The sequence below is a fragment of the Mustela erminea genome, chromosome 5 (genome assembly GCF_009829155.1).
Source record: "Mustela erminea isolate mMusErm1 chromosome 5, mMusErm1.Pri, whole genome shotgun sequence".
In the NCBI taxonomy this organism is placed as follows: domain Eukaryota; kingdom Metazoa; phylum Chordata; class Mammalia; order Carnivora; family Mustelidae; genus Mustela; species Mustela erminea.
Window position 1 is genome coordinate 62774777 of NC_045618.1, and position 20435 is coordinate 62795211.

A 20435-nucleotide genomic window follows, 5' to 3' on the forward strand; every position below is an offset into this window, starting at 1 on the left:
AGCAGAGTCTCCTTGATCCTTATAAAAATCACGGCTCAAGAAATCTTAGATCACAGAGTGCCTGAGTGGCTCAGTTGGTTAAGCATCTATCTGCCTTTGGCTCAGGTCATGATCTCGGGGTCATGGGACTGAGCCCTGCATGAAGGCTTCCTGCTCGGCGGGGAGTCTGCTTCTCCCTCTCCCTCTGCCCCACCCCACTGCTGGCTTGTCCTCTCTCTCTCAAGTGAATAAATACAGTATTTAAAAAAAAATAAAGCAACCTTATATCTGTGGATTGTCAAGGTGAAAAGTGGCATACATTTTAAATAGAATATGAAAAAAATAAATGTAAAGGTTGGAAGAAGAGTTCCTTTTTAAAAATTTTTATTCCTTTTTTATTTGACAGACAGAGAGAGAGTACAAGCAGGGGGAGTGGCAGGGAGGGGGAGAAGAAGGTTCCCGCTGAGCAGAGAGCCTGATCTGGGGCTCAAACCTAGGACCCTGGGTTAATGACCTGAGCTGAAGTCACTTAACTGACTGAGCCACCCAGGAACCTCCTGACTTTTTCTTTTTTTTAAAGAGATAACTATCCTAGGGGCGCCTGGGTGGCTCAGCGGGTTAAGCCTCTGCCTTCAGCTCCGGTCATGGTCCTGGGATCGAGCCCCGTATCAGGTTCTCTGCTCAGTGGGGAGCCTGCTTCCCTCTCTCTCTCTCTGCCTACTTGTGATCTCTGTCTATAAAATGAATAAATAAAAGCTTTAAAAAAAAAAAAAAAGAGAGAGAGAGATAACTATTCTTTATGCCCAGCCAGATACCCAACTGTGCTTTCTGCACAACTTTAAGGAGCTATGAGGATAAAGAGGTAGCCGGAAAAGGCTGACCCTGCCACCTGCAACTGGTGGAAAGATTTCTGGTGGCAGAAACAGCCCATTCCCCTTTCTGTGCTGTATTTAATTTATGCTTTTAACAAACAGTTCTGATCCAGCCGGAGAGGGGCCTGGTGCATACGAAATGCCTTCATATTATAAAGTCAAGAATGTAAGACTTCAAGGTTACAACTAGCCTATGGGAGTCTACAGTCACCCTTTGCCAAAATCAGGCCCAAGATGATTGTGTCTCCAGATCAACTCTTCCTACCAATTTCGACGTGTTTCATTTTGCGAACTACAAGGAATTTCCCTCCAAGTCTTGATGAATCAAGGACTGGAGGAGAGAGTCCTGATGTTCTTCAATGGGACACAAAGTTGATTTTAATTTGTTAATCAGCGGTTGGTAGGAAATGAGGCACCCCAAGGAGTTCTACATGCCCCTAGGTAGAGGACTCTCTCGGAATGGAGTTTGACAAGCTTTCTTGTTCTAGCTCCTGCCTCTTACCCTCCCCCTTTTCCTGGGGCTGATCCTGAGTCCAGGGGCTCAGCCCTATGGGGACCACAGAGAGGAGTCAGCTGCCCAGTCACAAGACACACTAGTATCCTGGGCAGGCTTCTCCCCTCTCGCCCCTTCTCTCTTTGTCCTCTTCTCTTTCCTATCTTTCAGCTCTGGGGCCCAGTCCTACTCCAGTGCCCAGCATAGTGAAATCTCCAGGACCTCGGGTCATTTTCCTAGTTGAAACTGACAGGAAATAATCCCACATGTTGGGCCTGAGCATCTCCTTGATGAGGCTCTAGAGCTGGCTGCAGAGGGGACAGGCTGTTTCAGACCAGGGTTTGGGGGAGGTTTTGTTTTGGGGTTTTTTTTTTTTTTTTGGATTTTATTTATTTGAGAGCAAGAGCGAGAGAGAAAGGATTGAGAGAGCACATGAACAGCGGGGGAGGGGCTGAAGGAGAGGGAGAAACAGACTCCCTGCCGAGCTCATGGAGCTCCATCCCAGGACCCCAAGATCATGACCTGAGTAGAAGGCAGACACATAACCAACTGAGCCACCCAGGCAACCCTGGGGCAGTTTGTTTTAACAGTTCAGGGTCAAGGAGGAAACCCCCTGTTCCTGACCTCTTTCTCAGCGTGGCCTCTCCAAAGCCCCATCACTATGGGGCAGAAATTCTTCCCAAAGGCCATTCTCAGGAATGCAAGGGGCTGAAGCAGGCAATTTGGCCAGAGTTCTAGATCTCTGAAGCAAAACTGATGTTAGTGGAACAGGGTGATCAGGGCGGGGCCCAGGCACCTGTAGTATTTAGAAACTCGCAAGTGACTCTGAGGCACAGTGTGGGGTGCCAGAGGTGAGAGTGGGAGAGGGAGGTTAGCCAAAGAGCAGACCAGGCTCTGAAATGCCTGCTCAGAGCCACTGGGGGGTTAGGACCATGGTGGGGTCCTGGAGGATGGGGTCTACTCACCTCTCCTCCAGCAGGAACTCGACCTCCAGCTCTTCCATGCCCTGGCAGGGGGATAAAGGGAAGGCAGCTGTGACTGGGGCTGCCCCTGTTCCCAGACATGCCCCTTTCGCTTCTACCCTCAGCTTGCCATTGCTCTCCTGCCTTCCCAAGGGGCTCAGCATCTGGGGCAAGGGAGAGCTGAGACTCAAGCACCAAAGGACAGAGTCCCCTTCCCTCATCTGTTCCTTCACACCTCTTGTTGTGTAACTTCAGGAAGTTGTGGCTTCATGGACCTTAATTTCCCTGCCAGAATGGAAGCCGGGCAAGAGCAGAGAGACTCGTCCTTTGCCGTGTCCCCAGGGCCCGGAACAGTGACTGGACCATAGTAGGAAGTCAAGGATTTGTTGAATGATTGAATTGATTAACATCTTGGTCTTGTCCAGCTCTGACTCTCTCTGATTTGCAGATTTACCCTTCTTTACCCTCATCTGCCCTCCGTCCCCTGGGCTATCTCAGCAGAAGGACTCTTAGGGGAGAAAAGGGAACCAACACTTACTCCATCTCCATTTTGTACCATGAACAGTGCTAGGGGCCTTAATTAGGTTTTTCCTTTTCAGGGTCACCACAACCCTGCGAGGTATGCATCACCATTGCCATTGGACAGATGAGGAAAAAGAGCGCAGAAGAATTAAATCCGTCCTGCCAGGCCACACAGCTAGTAAGCCTGACACTGGGACTGAGCCAGCAGTACTGTCGTTTTCTGACTTGGCGACATGGAGAGAAGCCCGAAGAGCAGCACCAGACATAAGCAGCTCTTCCTTATGAGACAGGACGCTGAGGGCCTGGACACCGGCACCCACCTCTGGGTTGAGTGGGAACTTCACGTGGGTTTTCTTTCGGAAGCAGAGTTTGGTGAGGTCGTAGAGGATTGTCAAGAGATGGTCATCTGGTGTCAGTGTGTCTTCATCACAGACGCTCAGCTCTAGCACGTTCTGGGGAGAAAGGAGTGTGCAAGTCTGGTTACTGTGTTTGCATGGACCCATTTTCTTAGCAAGGAGGTGGGTCTCAGGGATGTGGAACAGCACAGAGGTCTCGGCTCAAGTATGACAGACAGACATTTGTAGAATGATGAACTCGGCGGGAGGGGGGAGATCGTGTCTAAACTCTCCTTTCTAACTTTCTGAAGACTTCCTGACCCTCAGCTCTGATTGTCCTGGAGAACTGTGTTATTTTGCAAGGTTGACAAGGACCTGTGAAGTGTGGGGGATATCATTTCACCTGGGGGAATGATGGAAGGGCAGAAAAGCAGGACCCTTGCCAAGTCATAGACTGTGTTCAGCACTGGGACCCCAGAGCTGAAGACAGCCCATTACATGCTAGAAAAACCAATTCAGGGAAGGTAACACCTTAATGCTCCAGGGGGGTGATGTGGCAGATTACAGGGATTCTCATACTTGGCTTAAGGTGAGGTGTTTGAACTCTATCCCTCCATCCATCAGCCCCTAAAGAGGTCTCATGGGCGGTCCCAAAGTTGAGCACCTACCCTGATATCTGGCTGAATGATAAGGTCAGCAGTTTTGGATGACTTGGATTAGCTTTGAGTTCTCTTGTTTCAAGGAACCTGGGAGATACAGGTTAGAGCTGGGTTTGACTCTTTGGTTTTTATCAGGTGGACACAAGGTGGTCTGGGGGTTCCTTGCTGAATGAGACCTGTTGACCTTGTAATTACTAGAAAAACAGACATGTCCCAGAAGCAATCCCATTGATTCATATGAGCAGCCCCACAGATCTTTAGACAAAGGAAGTCAAAATTCTGGTTTCAAGATGGCAGACTGAGCCCATGTCAAAATCCCCCTACCTCACCAAAATCACAAATATAAGAGATATTTTTATAGTAACAAATATAAAGCCCTTTTTTAAAAAAAGTTTTAATTATTTATCTTTAGAGAGAGAGAGAGCTCAGGGGGCAGCAGAAGGAGAGGGAGAGAGAGTCCCAAGCAGACCCTGTGCTGAGCGTGGAGCCTGACATGGGATCCAGTCCTATGACCCAGAGATCATGACCCACATTGTTATCAAGAGTCAGACACTTAACCAACTGTGCCACCAGGCACCCCCAAAGCCCTTCTTAAAAGGAAAAAAAGGACTTATCATGAACCAGAAATAAGCATCACCCTAAAATATGGAAGCAGTAAGCTGGAGATATCAAGACTCAAGTGCCCCAAGACTAGTGTTGATACCCCTATGATGAGGACCAAGTTTGTTTTAGGAGCACTCTGCTGAGGGAGAACCTGGATGGCTCAGTCAGTTAAGTGTCTGACTCTTAATCTTGGCCCAGCTTGATCTCATGGTCATGAGTTTCAGCCCCACATTAGGCAAAAAAAAAAAAAAAAAACCCCCCCCCAAAAAAAAACCCACCAAAAAACATACTGCTCAGTAAGCTCAAAGGAGAATTCTCTAGTACGAGAACTGCCATATATCTGAGAAAGGCCAACACCATGAAACAGTAGCCCAACAAATGAAAGAATAGACATTCAAGGAATTAGAAATAATAAAGCCTTCTAAAAAGGAGTTAAGATAGGGAAAGCCCTCCGGCTAGAATTAGACTGGCCTCAGACCTAGTGAATAGAATGGCCTTTCCCCTCCCCGTATTCTCCTACTTGGACCATGTTTGGCAAGCACGCTCCGTTTTGCAGCAGGAACCACAAATTCTAGCAACAATTAGGTAGAAGGACAAGAGAGAAAGGAAAGAAGGTAGAAGGATAAGTAGACTCAGAGGGACAAACATGAGGCAGGCCTCATGAAGGAGTGGTGAGTGGGAAGATGGGTCACTGGGAGGAGAAGTAGGTGGGAAGAAAGACAAATAGACATAAGAGGGACACATAAGCAAACAGAAGGACAAGCAATCATGGAAGGGAACAGAAATGTAGGCAAGGCTGACGGACACAAGGCATCCTCTGAGTCTCACCTTCACTTGGCTCTGGATCTGGAAGCTGAAGGTTTCATTCCACTCTGGGTTTGGGCAGTTGGAGATGGTCCTAGTCCTCAACCTCTCATGAGAAGCAGTGGGCAGCCAGAGGCTCACAAAGCAGTCTGTCTGGCTCACTGTCCAAGGAAGACCAGGGTTGGAGGGAAGGGTGGGGAACCAACCCAGGTCCAGAGAGGAGAATATAGAGTCAGAAGGAAACTTCAGGCAAGTTCCAGCACAAGCCCTCGTCTCCCCTCCTCACTCATGGGTGGCTCTTCAGAGACCTTTGTCCTAGAACCCCCAAGAAGGTCACAGCCTATAGGCTAGAAAACTCACAGGGGGATTCAGGTCCCACTGATCACTCTCATGGACACAGATGACTTCTGGCTCTTTTTTTTTTTTTTTAAGATTTTATATATTTATTTGACAGAGTGAGATCACAAAGTAGGCAGAGAGGCAGGCAGAGAGAGAGAGAGAGAGAGAGAGGGAAGGAGCTCTCTGCTGAGCAGAGAGCCCAATGCGGGGCTCAATCCCAGGACCCAGAGATCATGACCTGAGCTGAAGTCAGAGGCTTAACCCACTGAGCTATCCAGGTGTCCTGGCTTCTGGCTCTTTTCAGAAGCATCCCAGTTCTCTGAGCAATCATCTGCTAGGTTAGGACAAAGTCTGCCTATAGAATTTCTCCTCTGCCAATGGAAGACCTAGAGGATGAGATCCCACAGAGTCTAGTTTAACTCTTGCCTTAGCCCAAGGTACCAGGGAAACCAAAGAAGGGCTCTGCTCTTCCTCAGGGCTGCTGAGAACAGGGGGTCAGAGTCTGCTGTGAGTCTGCTCAGAGGCCAGAATGGGGAAGGGCTTGGGTGGAATAAGAGTTTAAGAGAATCTAGAAGCAGGGGCCACCATTTACATAAGACTAGTGTCTTGACTGCATCCAGCCAGGTTCTTCATACCTATACTAGTCTCCCAACACAAGGCATGTGACTTAAGAAACCCTCACATCTGAGGCCATGTATTTTTTTTTTTTTCTCATTTGAATTGAATGACCCAAGGGTGATGTTGCTAGATGTGCTCTGGGGAAGGGCAAAGGTTTTGTACTTAAAAGTCCCTCCCAAAGTAGATGAAGGCCTCTCAGGTCCTCTGGCTGGAGCAGCAGAAGGCATGGGGTGAAAAAAAATAACAGGTAGCCTGGCTCCCTCCATTCTACCTGGGAGGAGGGAGGAAGAGGGGATGATTGCCCTAGTCCCTCTCCTGGCAATGTGCTGGGGTAAGTCCCAGGGTACACACCAGATATGTAGAAAATGGCAAAAGTCAACATAGTCTCCGGTGTCAGAGAATCCTCTCGATGGTGGAGCTGGTGTGAACATATGAGTTTTGTTCTAGTAGGATTGACCAAAACTAGTTCATAGTTATTAGTAGTAATGTCCTATGAGAGTAAAATCCAAGATGTCCCCCTGGACTGGCTAGTTTTACTTTGTCACCCCACTAACAACATTATAGAGTTAAGAACCACGCTTTGCATCATAAGCATCCCTAGCTTCTGATTTCATCTCCGATATCTGATTAATCTTTGAGGGCTTTACATTCAGTGAATTGGAAAACATGGCCCTCCTCCCACTCGATAAAGGTAGGATGACACTGCATTTTAGAGTTCATAATTGCTTAATCCAGATACAAAGAATGACCAAACCCAGAGGAATCTAAAGAAAATGATGACCTCATCATCTCCACCCATCCCCTCCATGCCCAACCTGCTCTTCCTCGCCATCAATTCAGGTGGCCAGGCCAGACCTCAAGTGCCATCCTTGGCTCTTACGTGACGTCACTTTACTCTGTTGACCTCTCCAGCCCACCCACACCTCACTTGCGCCACCACTGCCTTGATGCAGGCCACCGTCGCCTCTGTGACCGCTTCCCAACTGGGCGTCCTGGCTCCTGTCTTGCCCTATTCTCATATTTTCTCTCAGAATAAACCAGAAGGATCTTTTTAGAGCTGACTGTGTTATTCCCAGTTTAATATCTTTCAGTGGCTCCCATCTGCCCTCAGGAGGGAGTCCCCATCACTCAACATGAATACCTCTCCCACTTCCCCAGCCTCAGCCCTCCTCCTTCTCTCCTCCCTACCACCCACGTAGGCGCCCGCACATACAGCGCTTGTACTCACCCCCTAGACTCCAGACAAACTCAGTCATTTGTGGGTCTCAGGAGTGCCATGCTGTCTTGCCATTCCTTCTGTCTAGAACACTGTTCTCTTCCATTTTCGCCTCACCCTTCCCTTGGCTAGCTCCTTCAGGTTTCAGAAGGAACCACCGCTGGAAGCTTCTCTGAGTCCCCACATCTTGGCCAGGTGCCCCTCCCTGCTCCTAGCCTAGAGTCTCTGCTCTTCTCTTGGCAGGGCACTAGCTACACTCCACCACAGTGCGTGTCAGAGCACCTGTCTCCACTGCACTCTGGATGCCGGGAGGGCCTGGAGACCATGTGTCAGCACTTACTAAACATTTGTTGGATAAATGAACTGAATGGAAAAGACCAACTTCCTGCTTGAGGGCACTGCATCAAATTCTGGGCTGTCACCACAGATACAGCTAAGCAACTTGGATCTCTGACTCGTCTGCCTATAGGGAGACTCCTCAGGGATCTCCTGGGACCCCTCTGTTGGCTTTGTCTGGACACCTGCCAGAATGTCTCAGCCTGAGACATTCTTCTCAGGTCTGCCTCCTGTATAGAGGAAGGAGCCTGCAGGCAGTGACCCCGCCAACTCTATACCCATTTACTTAGCATGATTTCATCAACCCTGTAGAGGCCCCTTTGCCTCTAAAATCCCTTTCCTATTTTCAGTCCATGCCTAAAATTCTCCCATTAAGCCCATTAAATAAAATCTCATTATTTTTGGCCTAAGGCTTAAATCGCTAGGTAAGATACAAATACTCCTGGAAGAGACAGGATCGCTCAGACACCCACACTTCCAGCATTGATTGGTTTTTCAGTTCTTTCTAAGAGAACTGGTGCCACTGCTCTCCACAAGGTTGGGAAGGAGAGAGCAGCCAAAGGAGGGGGAAATCCTGGGAGGAGAGAGGTGACTTGATACAGCAAGGCTGGTAGGGGCCTGGAGGATATTCTCACTGGAAGGAGAGTGACCAGCATGCTGGCAATGAAGAATGGTTAAGCAATGCTGACCCAGTTCTGAGGATTTCAGAGACTGCAGGGGATTTCCTAGGCATTGATGGTTCTAATCCTTGTTCCTCTTAAGTGATAGAGGGCTTGGTCATTTGAATGACATGCCTCCTTTCCCGGAATGTGGGTGGCAAAGAATGACTCAATGAGATCTACAGATGCTGAGAACACTATCTTCCTAATACCTCTGGAGACACCTGCCTTGCATCCCTTAGGGTGCTGGTTTGAGTTTTAACCTGAATTTCCCAAGAGGAATAAAAGCTCTTGGCCACTGGGAGGTTTCCAGGTCTACTCCATCCAGTCCTAGCCTGGGAATGGGTGGATCCCTGAGTCTCGTCCCTTTCAGGCTACTTGAAATCTTGGGAAACTCAGACACACACTAGAGGATTGAACCAGAGAGGAGCGCATTTTTGATCCAAGCTAGAAGAGAACAGTTTGGGGCAAGAGTAATCTAGGACCCAGAAGACATCAGGATAGTTGCCAACCACATCAGGCAAGGTGGCAACAGAGTCCAGCCTGCGTCCTCTGTGGGGTCTACACATAACATGCCCCAGGCTGACACCCCCAGACACCATGTATGCCTCCCGCCCTGTTCCCCAGGGGAAATGAGAACAACATAAACAACAAGGGGAACCTGGAAACCTCCCAAAGTCAGCCTGTGTGCCAGAGGGGCTTGTGGGGAAAGGGAAGAAGAGGGCGGTGGGTCAGACTTCAGCCCATCTGTTGGCTGCCTGTTGCCCCATCCTCTCACCTCTGGGATATGCAGGGGATGGGTGTGGCAGGAGAAGACAGAAGAAAGAAGCTTGGACCAAGGGAAGGTCTACACTCACAGGTGCAGGCATGCCACGAGAGTGTGCGCCCGGATGACCCGCAGGGTTGGGACAGACACACCTCAGGAGTGGAGACAGGTGAGGGCAGCTGTGGGCGTGTGCAAGTTGCGGGTATCCTGGGGGCGCAGGGAGTGGGTGAGCGTTGCCCAGGGGTGAGTGAAGTATCCGAATGACCCACCTTGGCATGGGCAAGGAAGGCAGAAGAGGTGGCCAGGCCCTGCCCAGGGAACACTTCTCCTCAGATCACTCACCGGTGGCCTGGGATGCCCTGAGAAACCCGAGAAGTCCCTGGCAAAGCCAGGCCCAAACTGGACACTGGCCAGCATGGGCTCTGGACACTTGTCCTCCAGGGGGCCCAGCTGGAGTCCTTCCCCACCCCTTGGCTTTCCCTCAGCCCCAGGGCCCTCCCTCCTCTGCCCTAGACACTCATGCCTGCACTGTGGCAACAGCATCTCACCAAGTTTGTCAGCCTCTCCCCACCTGTGCTCCAGGACAGTCTGCCACTCACCTCAGGAAATCACACAATCCCTCCCTCAGGAACCCGTCAGGAACCCAGCTGCCCTGTCCCTTGGATCCCTGTTGCTCCTCTGCCTGGCCCCAGCCTCTGTTTCCTGCTTGTCCTGTCTTCCCCCCACTACGCCCCCCAAGGACCAGACCCGGGATCAAACATTACTTCCACCTCTAGGCAATTATCAGCCCTCACCTACCCAGTGGGCATCAGCACTACCCTCAAGTCGTTCAGAGGAGCAAGCTGCCCCCCACAGGTGCTCCCAGAGGCCCAGCGGCTTCTCTCCCTCCCTCAAGATGGCCTCTTCCCCACATCAGGCTCCCAGGACCCGCGGATGCTCACACTATGCCCCTCTCAGATCCCAGGCCCTCAGAGTGGTCTTCCTTAGCTACTCCTGGCTTTCGGTGTCCTTCTCCAGTTTATTTTTTTTAAAAATTTCATTTATTTATCTATTTATTTATTTATTTGAGAGAGAGAGAAAGAGAGAAAGCATGAGCAGGAGGTGGAACACAGAGGGAGGCAAAGGGAGGGAAAGAATCTCCAGCAGACTCCCTGCTGAGCGCAGAGCTGGACCCTGACCCTGACACCCTGACCCTGATGAGGCTTGGCTCTCACAACCAGGGGAGCATGACCTGAGCCCAAAGCAGGAGTCAGAGGCTTAACCGTTTCACTGACTGAGCCACACAGGCACCCCCAGTTCTAAATTCTATAGTGACAAGGTTAGAATGCCATCTCCTGTTACTGGTCTATAATCGCTTCGGGTATCAATGTCTCCCTTGTTAAAATGTACACTTGGGGGGCGCCTGGGTGGCTCAGTTGGTGAAGCCACTGCCTTTGGCTCAGGTCGTGATCCCAGAGTCCAGGGATTGAGTCCTGCGTTGGGCTCCCAGCTCTGCGGGGAGTCTGCTTCTCCCTCTGACCTTCTCCCTTCTCGTGTGCTCTCTTTTTCTCAAATAAATAAATAAATAAAAATAAAATCTAAAAAAAAATGTACTCTTGATATCATAGCTCTCTGCCTTCTCTGCCCACCACCCCCTCACCACCCCAGGACCTCTCTAGCCTAAATCTCAGGGCGAGGGCAGTACGAATATCATGAGCTCTGGGGAGCCCTGGTGGCCCTTGGGCCATTCCTGTGTGGTCACCAGTGATGGGGGACACGCCCTCAGCCATGGGGCCTTGACACAGAGCTTTCTCCTCCTTGAGGTCCAAGCTTCTCTCTGGATGGGGCAACTTGAGGGTGGCATAGGAAGGGGATCTGAGTTCTTCTGATTTCTCGAATTCCCAAAGATAAGCATCAGAAGAGCATCCTGACCACCCAGATGCCTTCATTTCTCACTGAAACCAGAGACTTCCCAGGACCTCCATAACCTGGGAATGCAGTGGGGTTTGGGACGAGGGCAAAGTGACGTCTGTGAGAAAACACTGCACAACCAGCCCTGGTGAATCAAACTGTCTAGTCCATGGGGCTATGCTGCTGAGCTGGTGCTGCGCAGCTTCTGCCATGAACTCCAGAACCCAGTGTAGGAGCCATACACCAAGAAGGGGCCCCAGGACTAGGCTGACAGATGGGCCTCTACCTCTCCTTCACCTCTACTGGCCCACCAACTCATTCAGAAGCAAGGAGTACCCAGTGTAGGAGAAGCTGCTGCCCCTGGAAGTGGGTGCTAGGGGAGTGGGGAGGAGAGAGTAAGGTGAACGGGGCTCTCAGACCCAGGCAGACTGTAGCGGCTGATCGTGCCAAGGCTATAGGTGCGAGGAGGGACCTGGGAAAATGATATAAACCCCGAAGTCTGAAATACAACCTGAGTATAGCAGACACACCCACACTCACCCCCTCCATACTCCCACACCCCCCACACCTTGCACACCTCCGATGTGTCTCCAGCCAGGTCCCACAAGCAGAGGAGGCAAGACAGGGCAGGATACTCACCCCTATCAGCCTGTCGGACATTTCTCATCCGGATGACCTTCACGGTTAGCATGTGGCATGGAGACAGCCCGCCCTGTGGATGGAGAGGATAGCAGACTCAGTCTTCAGGTGACAACGCTGACAGAGAGAGCAGCTCAAGCCGGCCACAGGCTCCCACTGCTCAGACTCAAGAAGCCTCTCCTGCCAATGTGCATTTCTGGGCTCCAGAGGATATCACTGGCCCGCAAGGCCACTGAGGTGAGATGCTTTCTCCTGCCCCCACTATGAGCCAGCACATCTTGCAAGGAGACTGCTTCAGGTCTGTTCTGTTCATGCTTTTCCTGGTTGAATCATGAGATTTGAAGACCCTTCCCTGAGAGTTTTACCCAGGCTTAGAGGAGTCTGTTTACTATTCACTCCTAGCCTGCGCCCATGGCAGATGCCCTGGGACCCCTCCCACTGACCAAATGACCATATTTACAGAGGCCTTTGAACTAGAACCTTTTACACTCCACACAGTTCACGCTATGCTGTCAAAATCTCATTATGCCTTTTTAAGAGGATGCAATTCTCTATTTAAAATATTACTGGGGTTTTGGGAAAAACATAAAAGTATGAAGAAAAAGAAAAGTCTCCAGCATCCCACCACTCAGACGATCACTATAATCACTTTCTTGTTTTTTGGGTTTTTTTGAAGGTTATAATTAGAGGCACCTGGGTGACTCTGTCGTTAAGCGTCTGCCTTTGGCTTGGGTCATGATCCCAGGGTCTTGGGATTGAGCCCCGCATCAGGCTCCCTGCTCAGCAGGGAGTCTGCTTTTCCCTCTCACTCTATCCCTCCCCTCTGCTTGTGCATGCACTCTCTCTTTCTCTCTCTTGCTCTCTTTCTCTCAAATAAATAAATAAAATCTTTTAAAAAGTAAATAAATGTTATAATTATTTTGATTTTCAACTCAGACTGTACACAGATCATTTATGTGCTTTGGGTATCGTCAAAGGTAATAATACTACTGAACACTTACTATTTGCCAGACACTTTTCTTACATATTTAAATCTTCATAAGACCTTTATGACAGAGGTTTTGCTATCTTTTTAAATTGATATATCATTGACATGACATTGTATTCATTTTAAGTGTACAACGTAATGATTTTGATATACACAGATACTGCAGTAAGATTACCACAAGGAGTTAACACCCATCACCATACAGGGTGACAATGAGCTTTTTTTCTTGTCATGAGAACTGTCACCATTTTGATGTCTGTTTTTCCAGCCTCTTCCAGAGCTCCATTCTAAGCAGCAACAACAGAACGATACCCAGAGGTGGGGCTGCTCCATAGACCCTGAGATAGAATTAGAGCCTCTTCCTCCTCAATCCCCATCAGCTGCCTCAGAATCAGAGCAGAAGCTAAACTGATAGTTATAAATAGTATTTATAGTTTATAGTTATAAATAGGTCTGAATCCCTTCGTGTGAGGCTGGCTCTGAAATAGCCAACCTCACGAAGGTGTGGGTGTGAGGCTGTCTTCAGAGTCCGTAACACGATCTCACAGGATTCTCTTTGGAGCTGTGTGACTCAGCCAAAGGCCACGCACACCGCTTCTCCCCCCTTCCCCGCCACCCTCCCCCAAGGCTGGAAATAGGACTGGGTCTTTGGCCAGGCCCATTCTAAGCAGGGTGGGCTCCTCATTTCTCACTCCCCCTTCCCGAGGAGTGGGTGTCCTGGTCTGATCTGGTGAGGAAGCGAGAGTCAGGTTTCACCTGTGAGAGCATCTGTGGCAAAGCCTGTTCCCACTGGCCTACTTTCTCAGAGGGCAACAAGAGTTCAAATGGACCGCCGAAGGCCTCAGCCCGGGCCAGAGTCAGTCCTCAGGGACATTTCATAGCATTGAAGGGCTTCTCCTGCCTCCTGGAGGGGCTGGACTGCACCCCCCTGCTGCCCCATGTGTCTTCTTTGGAAGGGCGTGAGAACTCACGGCTTCCGCTAGGACCTCACTCCAGGTCCCCCCTGCCTTCCAGGAAAAGTCCAGGGAGGCTGCCCACCTCTTCCCACTCTACCTCAGCAGCGCCAACCGCCTCAGCGGCAACCTGTCAGGCGTCCGCCATGTGCTAAGCGTGGTGTGTGTAATCTCTACATTCCATCTTGCTCAGTCCTCACAACACCCCCACGGAGCAGTTATTATTAGCCTCATTTTACAGATGGCGAATCTGAGTCTGAGTCCTTGGATGTTGGGCCCTCAGCTAGAATCGGAGGAGCCCTAGTTTGAATTCAATTTTTATTCTTCAGCCTGAGCGTGTAACCACAGCCATGGTATCCCCTTACTTGGAACCGAGCATTAACATTAAACACAAAGACAGGTGTCACTTGCCCCCCACCCCCTCCTCCTTCATCTTTTCCTCTTAGAAACTATTTCCCTGACAGATTCTTCTTTTCACTGGGAATTCCCCCAAGACTCTAAAATAACCCCCAAACTAATAGTTCTTCTACTTGCAACGCTTTCATGAGCTATATTCCTGCCACTATATTCCACCATCTCGCTCTTTTTTAAAGAGCCAGCACACACAAGACCCTAAGGGTTCCTGAAGGAGAAGGCTCCTCTGTGGTCTACCTGGAGTCTCAAATCACAGCTTCTAGCTCAGGAATCTGCAGGAGAGACCCAGTTCCAAAGCGCTCCTCAAAGGACTCTGACATCTCTCCAGCAAGGAGACAGAAACTGGAAGGGGTGTTGAGAGAGCCCAGAGCGGTCATGCTGGGAGGAAGGAGGTGGGAACATGGGACTCGAGTCTGGGGCCCAGATGAGTGCGACACCCAGGTCTTTAAAAAATGACCGTCTTGGATAAAAATGAATGTACCTGTTTTGCTCTTGCTATAACCAGCTCAACGGAAGGAGTGCTGGAGAGAAGCAAAACTTCATGGCCCCAGAGGTAACTGATACATGGTAGAAAGATCCAGTGGAACAAAGTACCAATGGCTGTGGCTGTGCAGATGGGAACCAGAAACCGGGGACATTACAGATCCCAAGTTTACGGGGTGGCTTACAGTGTGGTAAGGGTAAACACTTTAAGGACTTGAACAAACCTGACCCTAGGACGGGATGCCTTGGCTGGTTATCAGGGTGAAAATAAAATTACTGAACAGCAGCCATGGCTGGGCACCATGCCAGCTGGGCTGCCGCCTGGAGCTGGGATGGACATTGATGGGGGCCTTGCAGGGTCCTGGGTAAGGATCAGGGAGCACCCAGGGGAGCTGGAGCTCAAGGCAGGAACTGTGGGACAAACAGTAAAGAAATGTATTCAGCGCATTAATAACCAGTAAGTACAGCTGTGCAGGGACGGTGGGCCTGTGTGAGCGGTTTCGTGGAAGCCATGTGGGAGAAAGGGCTCTACTGTTCAGGCGGCTCTGGCTCCGCCCCCCCCTCCCACCTTGATTCCTGGGGTGGAGCTTGCAGGACCCTACTTCCCCTTGAGACCTACTCAGAAGAGGGGGATCTTGCCTTCTCTTGTGGACAAGATGTGACTCTTTGACTCTCAGGACTGGCTATTAGGCAATTCAACAGATGCCCCTCCACCCCATCCCACCCACCCCTAACTTCGTAGATAGGCCCTTGGTGCGGGTCATGGAGCACAACTCTCTGCCCTCCTCTAGCGCACCCGGCCCTGAGCCCGTCCCAGGGGGCACCGCATTTGTTCTCATGTAGCACCCCAGCCACGCTCCAAGGAAGGTGCTCTTATCCCTACTTTGTGGAGAAGCCTGGGTCTACAGATACTGCTTCTCACGCCTGTACCCAGCGCCGAAGCCGCAGGGCCAGGACTTGGGGCTCAGATCTTCCTGACCGCAGGGTAGCCTGCGTTCCATCCGCCTGGGGGCTGGCTCTCACGGAGAATTAACCAAACCCGCTAAAATCTTGCTCCTGGTCATGCCCTGGACTGCTTAATAGCAGAGGCAGGAGTAAGCCCTCAGCGGCCAATTCAGGGCTCTCCCTGCACCCCAGGTTTGGCTGTCACCACAAATCGGTCCGAAGAATTATCACCAACGGGCTCCCACATCGGGAGTGGGGAGAGGGGAAGGGGGTCTGACACATGGGGTTTCAGAAGTGGTGGGTGTGATACCCATCCGCCGGGGCCAGGCGAACCCTAACCAAACCAGCCCACAAGGTCTGGGGTGCAGGAGAGGGCAGACGGCTCCGAGGGCGCCTGTGGGAACTCCCTCACCAAGGCTTCTGGGGCAGGCCTGGCCGGTGAGGCCACCTCCTCCTCCCCCCAGGGAGCTGGGTGTATCCATCCCACCGGTTCCTTGCAACACCTGTGTCGGAGCTCCCAGCAGCCCGGCAGTGGCTTCCAGGATGTGTGGGCCCTCCCTAAAAGGACACCATTGGGATGAGGACTTCATAGGACCTCAGGACATGACCCAGCTAGTGTGAGCACCATCCCAGACCAGGAGGAGCTACCATGGCTGTTCTCCTTTTTTATCACACAGGGGAGGTGAGGGGTCAGGGCAAGAAGTCCAGCTCTCAGTCATGGAGCCTTGGGGACCTAAGAGGGACAGGCACACTTCTCAGCTGCTCTACACCCCCCTTCAAGGTGCTCTGTCCCTTCTGTGGAAGCTCTCCCCTCACCTAGCCCAGGTTCGGAGGCTCCACCAGACTAGGGAGGCAGCAACAAGTGCTGACCAGAGGCTCTCCAGCCCCCTGAGAGCTGTGGGGAAATGTGGGGACACCCCAGGAGGTAACACCTATCCTGGCCAGGACAGCAGAGCACCGGGCACCATGAAACTTGGAGCTCCCCTCCTTGGGCTATTGGGAGTCTGAGCAGAGTCTCCACCTTCTACCCCCAAAGGGCAAGATATTTTGGGGGTCTCACTCATCTCATTGATTCAGTGTGGGCTAGGGGAGGGGCCTATAGAGGAGAACAAGGAAGAAGATGCTGCTGCCAGGCCTGACCATGTCGTGCCAATGGCAAACTGGAAGCTTGCGGTAAATGGGAAAGCAGAGGCAGAGCTGGTCTGGAGCGCTGGCAACCTGACCCTTGAACCCAAGGTCTCCCTAGGAGGCTAAGGGGAGTCTGACGGACCCAGGAGTCTTGACCACAGATCCAGCTGGGCTTCTCAGCCATGTGGAAGGTTGGCAATGCCACTGATCCTTCTGAGACACCACACCACACACTCACACAGCATGGCAGTTTAGAATGTCCACAAGGTCAATGCTGGCTCACCGCTAGGACAGGCTAGCATGGATCCACCCCTGGCAGTACTGAGCACCATCTACTGGGTGCTGGCCTGGCCCCAGAAGGCCCTGAGCCACACCACTACACCTGGTCAAATCTGTGGGCACCCTTAGCTGGGCCATCCACCCAGGAACCCCATCCGGGCCAGACCACATCCCCAGGTGCCAGGTCAGGGCGGCCCAAGCCCAGATGCTCCGTGTCTCTGGAGTCTACAATACGTCTACAATACTCACGGCCCTCCCGGTGTCTGCCTCCTGCGCTCAGCTTCCAGCCCCACCTACCCAGTGCGGCTCCCTTACCTCTGAGGCCCGGGGGGCTGAAGGCTTGCCATCTTCCGCTTGGCATAGGTCTGGTAGGTAGTGCGAGAGCCAGGCGGGCATCTGTCTGTGCAGCATCGTGGCGGCTCTCCAGCTGGGTGGCAAGATTGGGAATTTATATTCTGACTCAGAGCTCCACCCTCTGGATACCTCTCTGCTGGGATTGCATGGGGAGGGGTTATGGTGGGTAGGCGGATGGGGGGGTGAGGGGGCCTCGACCTCTTGGTATCAAGGGGCCCTGAGGCCTTCAGATCTTGGAAAGGCAGGAAGCATCAGGGGGCTCCAACCCTTGAGGCCAGCAGGCTGCTGCCCCCAGAAACTCAGAACCACCTGGTGGTCCAAGGGAACGGGTGGCAAGAAGGGCATGCTGGACCCTCACAACCTTAGGATTAGCCCAGCCATGATTTGGGATAAATCATCTCTCTTCAGCTTATCAAGGTCATGCCCTTCTGGGCGTCTTGGGAGAGGTATGGGGAATAGTACCGTCCCTCCTAACTCCACGTAGTCCCACATCTTGGTACCCAGGAGCTGCGGGCAGGGACCACGTGGGAGGCAGGGATGATGGTCAGGGTTCCCAAAGTTAGAGGGAGAAGAAAAAAATAATTGCCTGAATCCTTGGTGAGGAAAGGGTCAAGTGCAAGTGTCTCCAGCTCTCCCTCCTGGGAGGCCAGGTGGAGAGAGGGTGTGCCCAGCCTCTGCCTATCTCAGGACAGCTTAGAGGATGCTCCCGCTCCACCCATCTGATCCCTATCTCTGGCCTGATCGCTGCCTCACTCAGGGGCCTGGTAAGGTGACTTCGCCGGCTTGGCTGCCCGGCTGGGTACATTGGGAGTTTCCTGCCTGAGCCATCGCCCGAGGCCCTACAACCGGCTTTTCTGGCCCACATATTAAAGCGATTTTGTGAAATTGAGGGTGAGATCTGAACACAGGGCTGACTAGGCCCAAATGCAGGGATGGAACCTGGTTGGTGGTATCTGTGCGACGCCTTTCTGTGCCCAGCAGAGGTGCCCCCTTCCACCCCACCCGCTCCCCTCTGCTCTTCAGGACCTCCAGAAGGCAGATGGGGCCTCAGCGTGGACCCCTCTCAGCTTGCATCCTTCCCCTTCCCTGCCATCTACCCCTCAGCCAAGGACACAGACTCAGCACCCACACTCCTCAGTGGAATCCACCAAATTCAACTTAGTTCACACATTTAGTGAGCACCAACTGTACACATGCTACTAAGAGAGGAAAGTCCAGGCTTGAAGTTGCTGATAGTCCGGCGGTGGGGGGTTGCGGGGAGGTGGCAAATGCATCCAACTGCTCAGAGGCTCAGAGGTCCAAGTCTCCCAAGGTAACAGGGGGCATCTTAGAAGGAGGAATACGAATTCACGTTTATAAACCTGTGGTTCACATAGCTAATAACTGGCTAGGGAGCCCAGTAAATAGAAGGTGGATGTTGGCTGGAAGTAAAAGAGCAGATCTGGGAAGGCTTCACGCAGGAGGTGGCACCTGATTTGGATCTTAGAGGATGGCTAGGATTTCAAAAGCTAATGTTAGGTGGGAAAAGTATGCTAGGAGGAAGGGAACAGCATGTGCAAAAATAGGGAGGCCAGAAAGCAGGGTCCGCTCAGCTATGCAAGTAGTCTGGAGTAAGGTGTGGAAGGAGATGTGGGGGGTGGACTGTGAGACACAGGGAATGTGGAAGCTGGGCAGAGAGGAGGGAGGCTTTGTGAAAGAACAAATCCAGAAAGATATATTAGGGCCCAATAGTTGTGACCCTCAAAGGTCAAGCTTTAAATTTGAACTTACTCCCAAGGCAATGAAGAGCCATTGGTGGTTTTTGAGCAGGAGAGTGACATGATCAGAGCTGAACTTTAAGAAGGCGATGCTAACTGATGTTGTGGGCAACCCAACCCACAGCACTACAGTGTCTTGAAAGTGAGGCGTGAGGGATATGCTGAGTTCTGGGGAACCTCCTCACTGGGGATCCTTCCTGCTTGTCCCTTCCCTCCACTCTGTTGCCCTTTGCCTATCAAATAGGCCCAGGGCAAGCCCCCAACTCCAGGGCATTTCCCAAAGCCTGGTACATGATCTCTCCTCACTGAAGAAGCCCAGCCACAGCCTACTCCATCCATCCAGGGTAACGCATGGAATAATCTAGGTCTTCAACCCCTGTATTTCCTCATGGTCCAAAATGCTTCAAGAGCAGGGTCTCATTTCAGCTGAATGAAATCAAATTGAGTAGGAGGCTAAGAGGAGGTGATTTGGAGTTCCTTCCTCCCACTCCTTGCATGGCTTCTGACCCAGGTTAGAGCTGATGCAGTGGTGAACTGAGGGAACATTCCAGAAGCAAGCACATCCTTACTGCCCACTGTGTGCCCCGCTCTGTGCTGTCTGCTCAGGACAGGATCATCTGGAAGGAAACCACCAAAGATTTACAATCTAGTGAGAGGAGAAGAGGGAGCTGAATTCAAGGGTAAAGGGTCCAGCGTGGACTTTAAGCAGGGCAGGAGGGGAGAGGGGTCTCCATGGGGATGGCGCGAAGTGTGCTGGGAAAGTATGGAGTGCCAGTCCATGTGACCAAGTAAGGAATGCATCAGCCTCCCCTTTGCACCTAATACATCTCCAAATGAACACACATTTGAAGCTTAAACAGTGTTCTTGGTACACAGCTGATTCTCCAAGCCAGGTCCCCTTTTTCACCTTGTCCCAGAGTCACTTAGTGGGGAAATTCTAAAGCTGCTGCTACAGAGCAGAAGGCACTGAGTTCCTTCCCACCCAGCTCCTCTCCCCCTGGATGCACAGGGAGCCCGAGATCTCCCCCAGAAACCCCAACCTGCATCCTGGGAGGCCTCTGCCTGTGGCAATGTCCAGGGCCTTCTTAATTGACTCCAATTGACTACTGCAACCAGGGCCTGCCTCTCACCAGCAGCCCTTGGCCTTGGGAAAGCCAGCACTGAAAAGCAGATTTGTCCAGTGGTTCAGCTGACATCCCTTCCTGGAGAAGCCCAAGAAGTCTGCAAGGATGAATTCCTCACCTTTCCTCTTTCAAGGGGCTTCTGGTGCCTGTCCCTCCCTTCCTATCCTGTCTATGACATCTGTCTCTCAGCCTCCTCATTCTCTCAGGGATTCATCCCCACGCACCTGGCTGGCCAGGGAGCTTTGGAAACACCCTTTTAAACAGCCATTCTCCTGCTCAAATGCTTACCCATCCTTTGCCAACAAATTTTGGATTCCA

At 51.6% G+C, this 20435-nt stretch overlaps 1 protein-coding gene across 13 annotated transcripts in view; it reads right to left on the reverse strand.

Moving 5' to 3' along the window:
• PLA2G4E (phospholipase A2 group IVE) overlaps positions 1 to 20435 on the reverse strand; it is a 62070-nt gene that overhangs the window by 18605 nt on the left and 23030 nt on the right. For 4 of the 13 annotated variants that reach the window (XM_032343400.1, XM_032343401.1, XM_032343402.1 and 1 more), the window contains exons 2-6: positions 17198 to 17309; positions 11693 to 11765; positions 5254 to 5390; positions 3149 to 3280; positions 2310 to 2350 (exon numbers count right to left, since the gene is read on the reverse strand). In XM_032343400.1, coding sequence (XP_032199291.1) covers positions 2310 to 2350; positions 3149 to 3280; positions 5254 to 5390; positions 11693 to 11765; positions 17198 to 17309 — 495 coding nt within the window. Of the gene's footprint in view, positions 1 to 2309; positions 2351 to 3148; positions 3281 to 5253; positions 5391 to 11692; positions 11766 to 17197; positions 17310 to 20435 lie in introns of those variants that run through there. The other 9 variants (XM_032343406.1, XM_032343407.1, XM_032343408.1 and 6 more) reach the window with 3 other exon arrangements.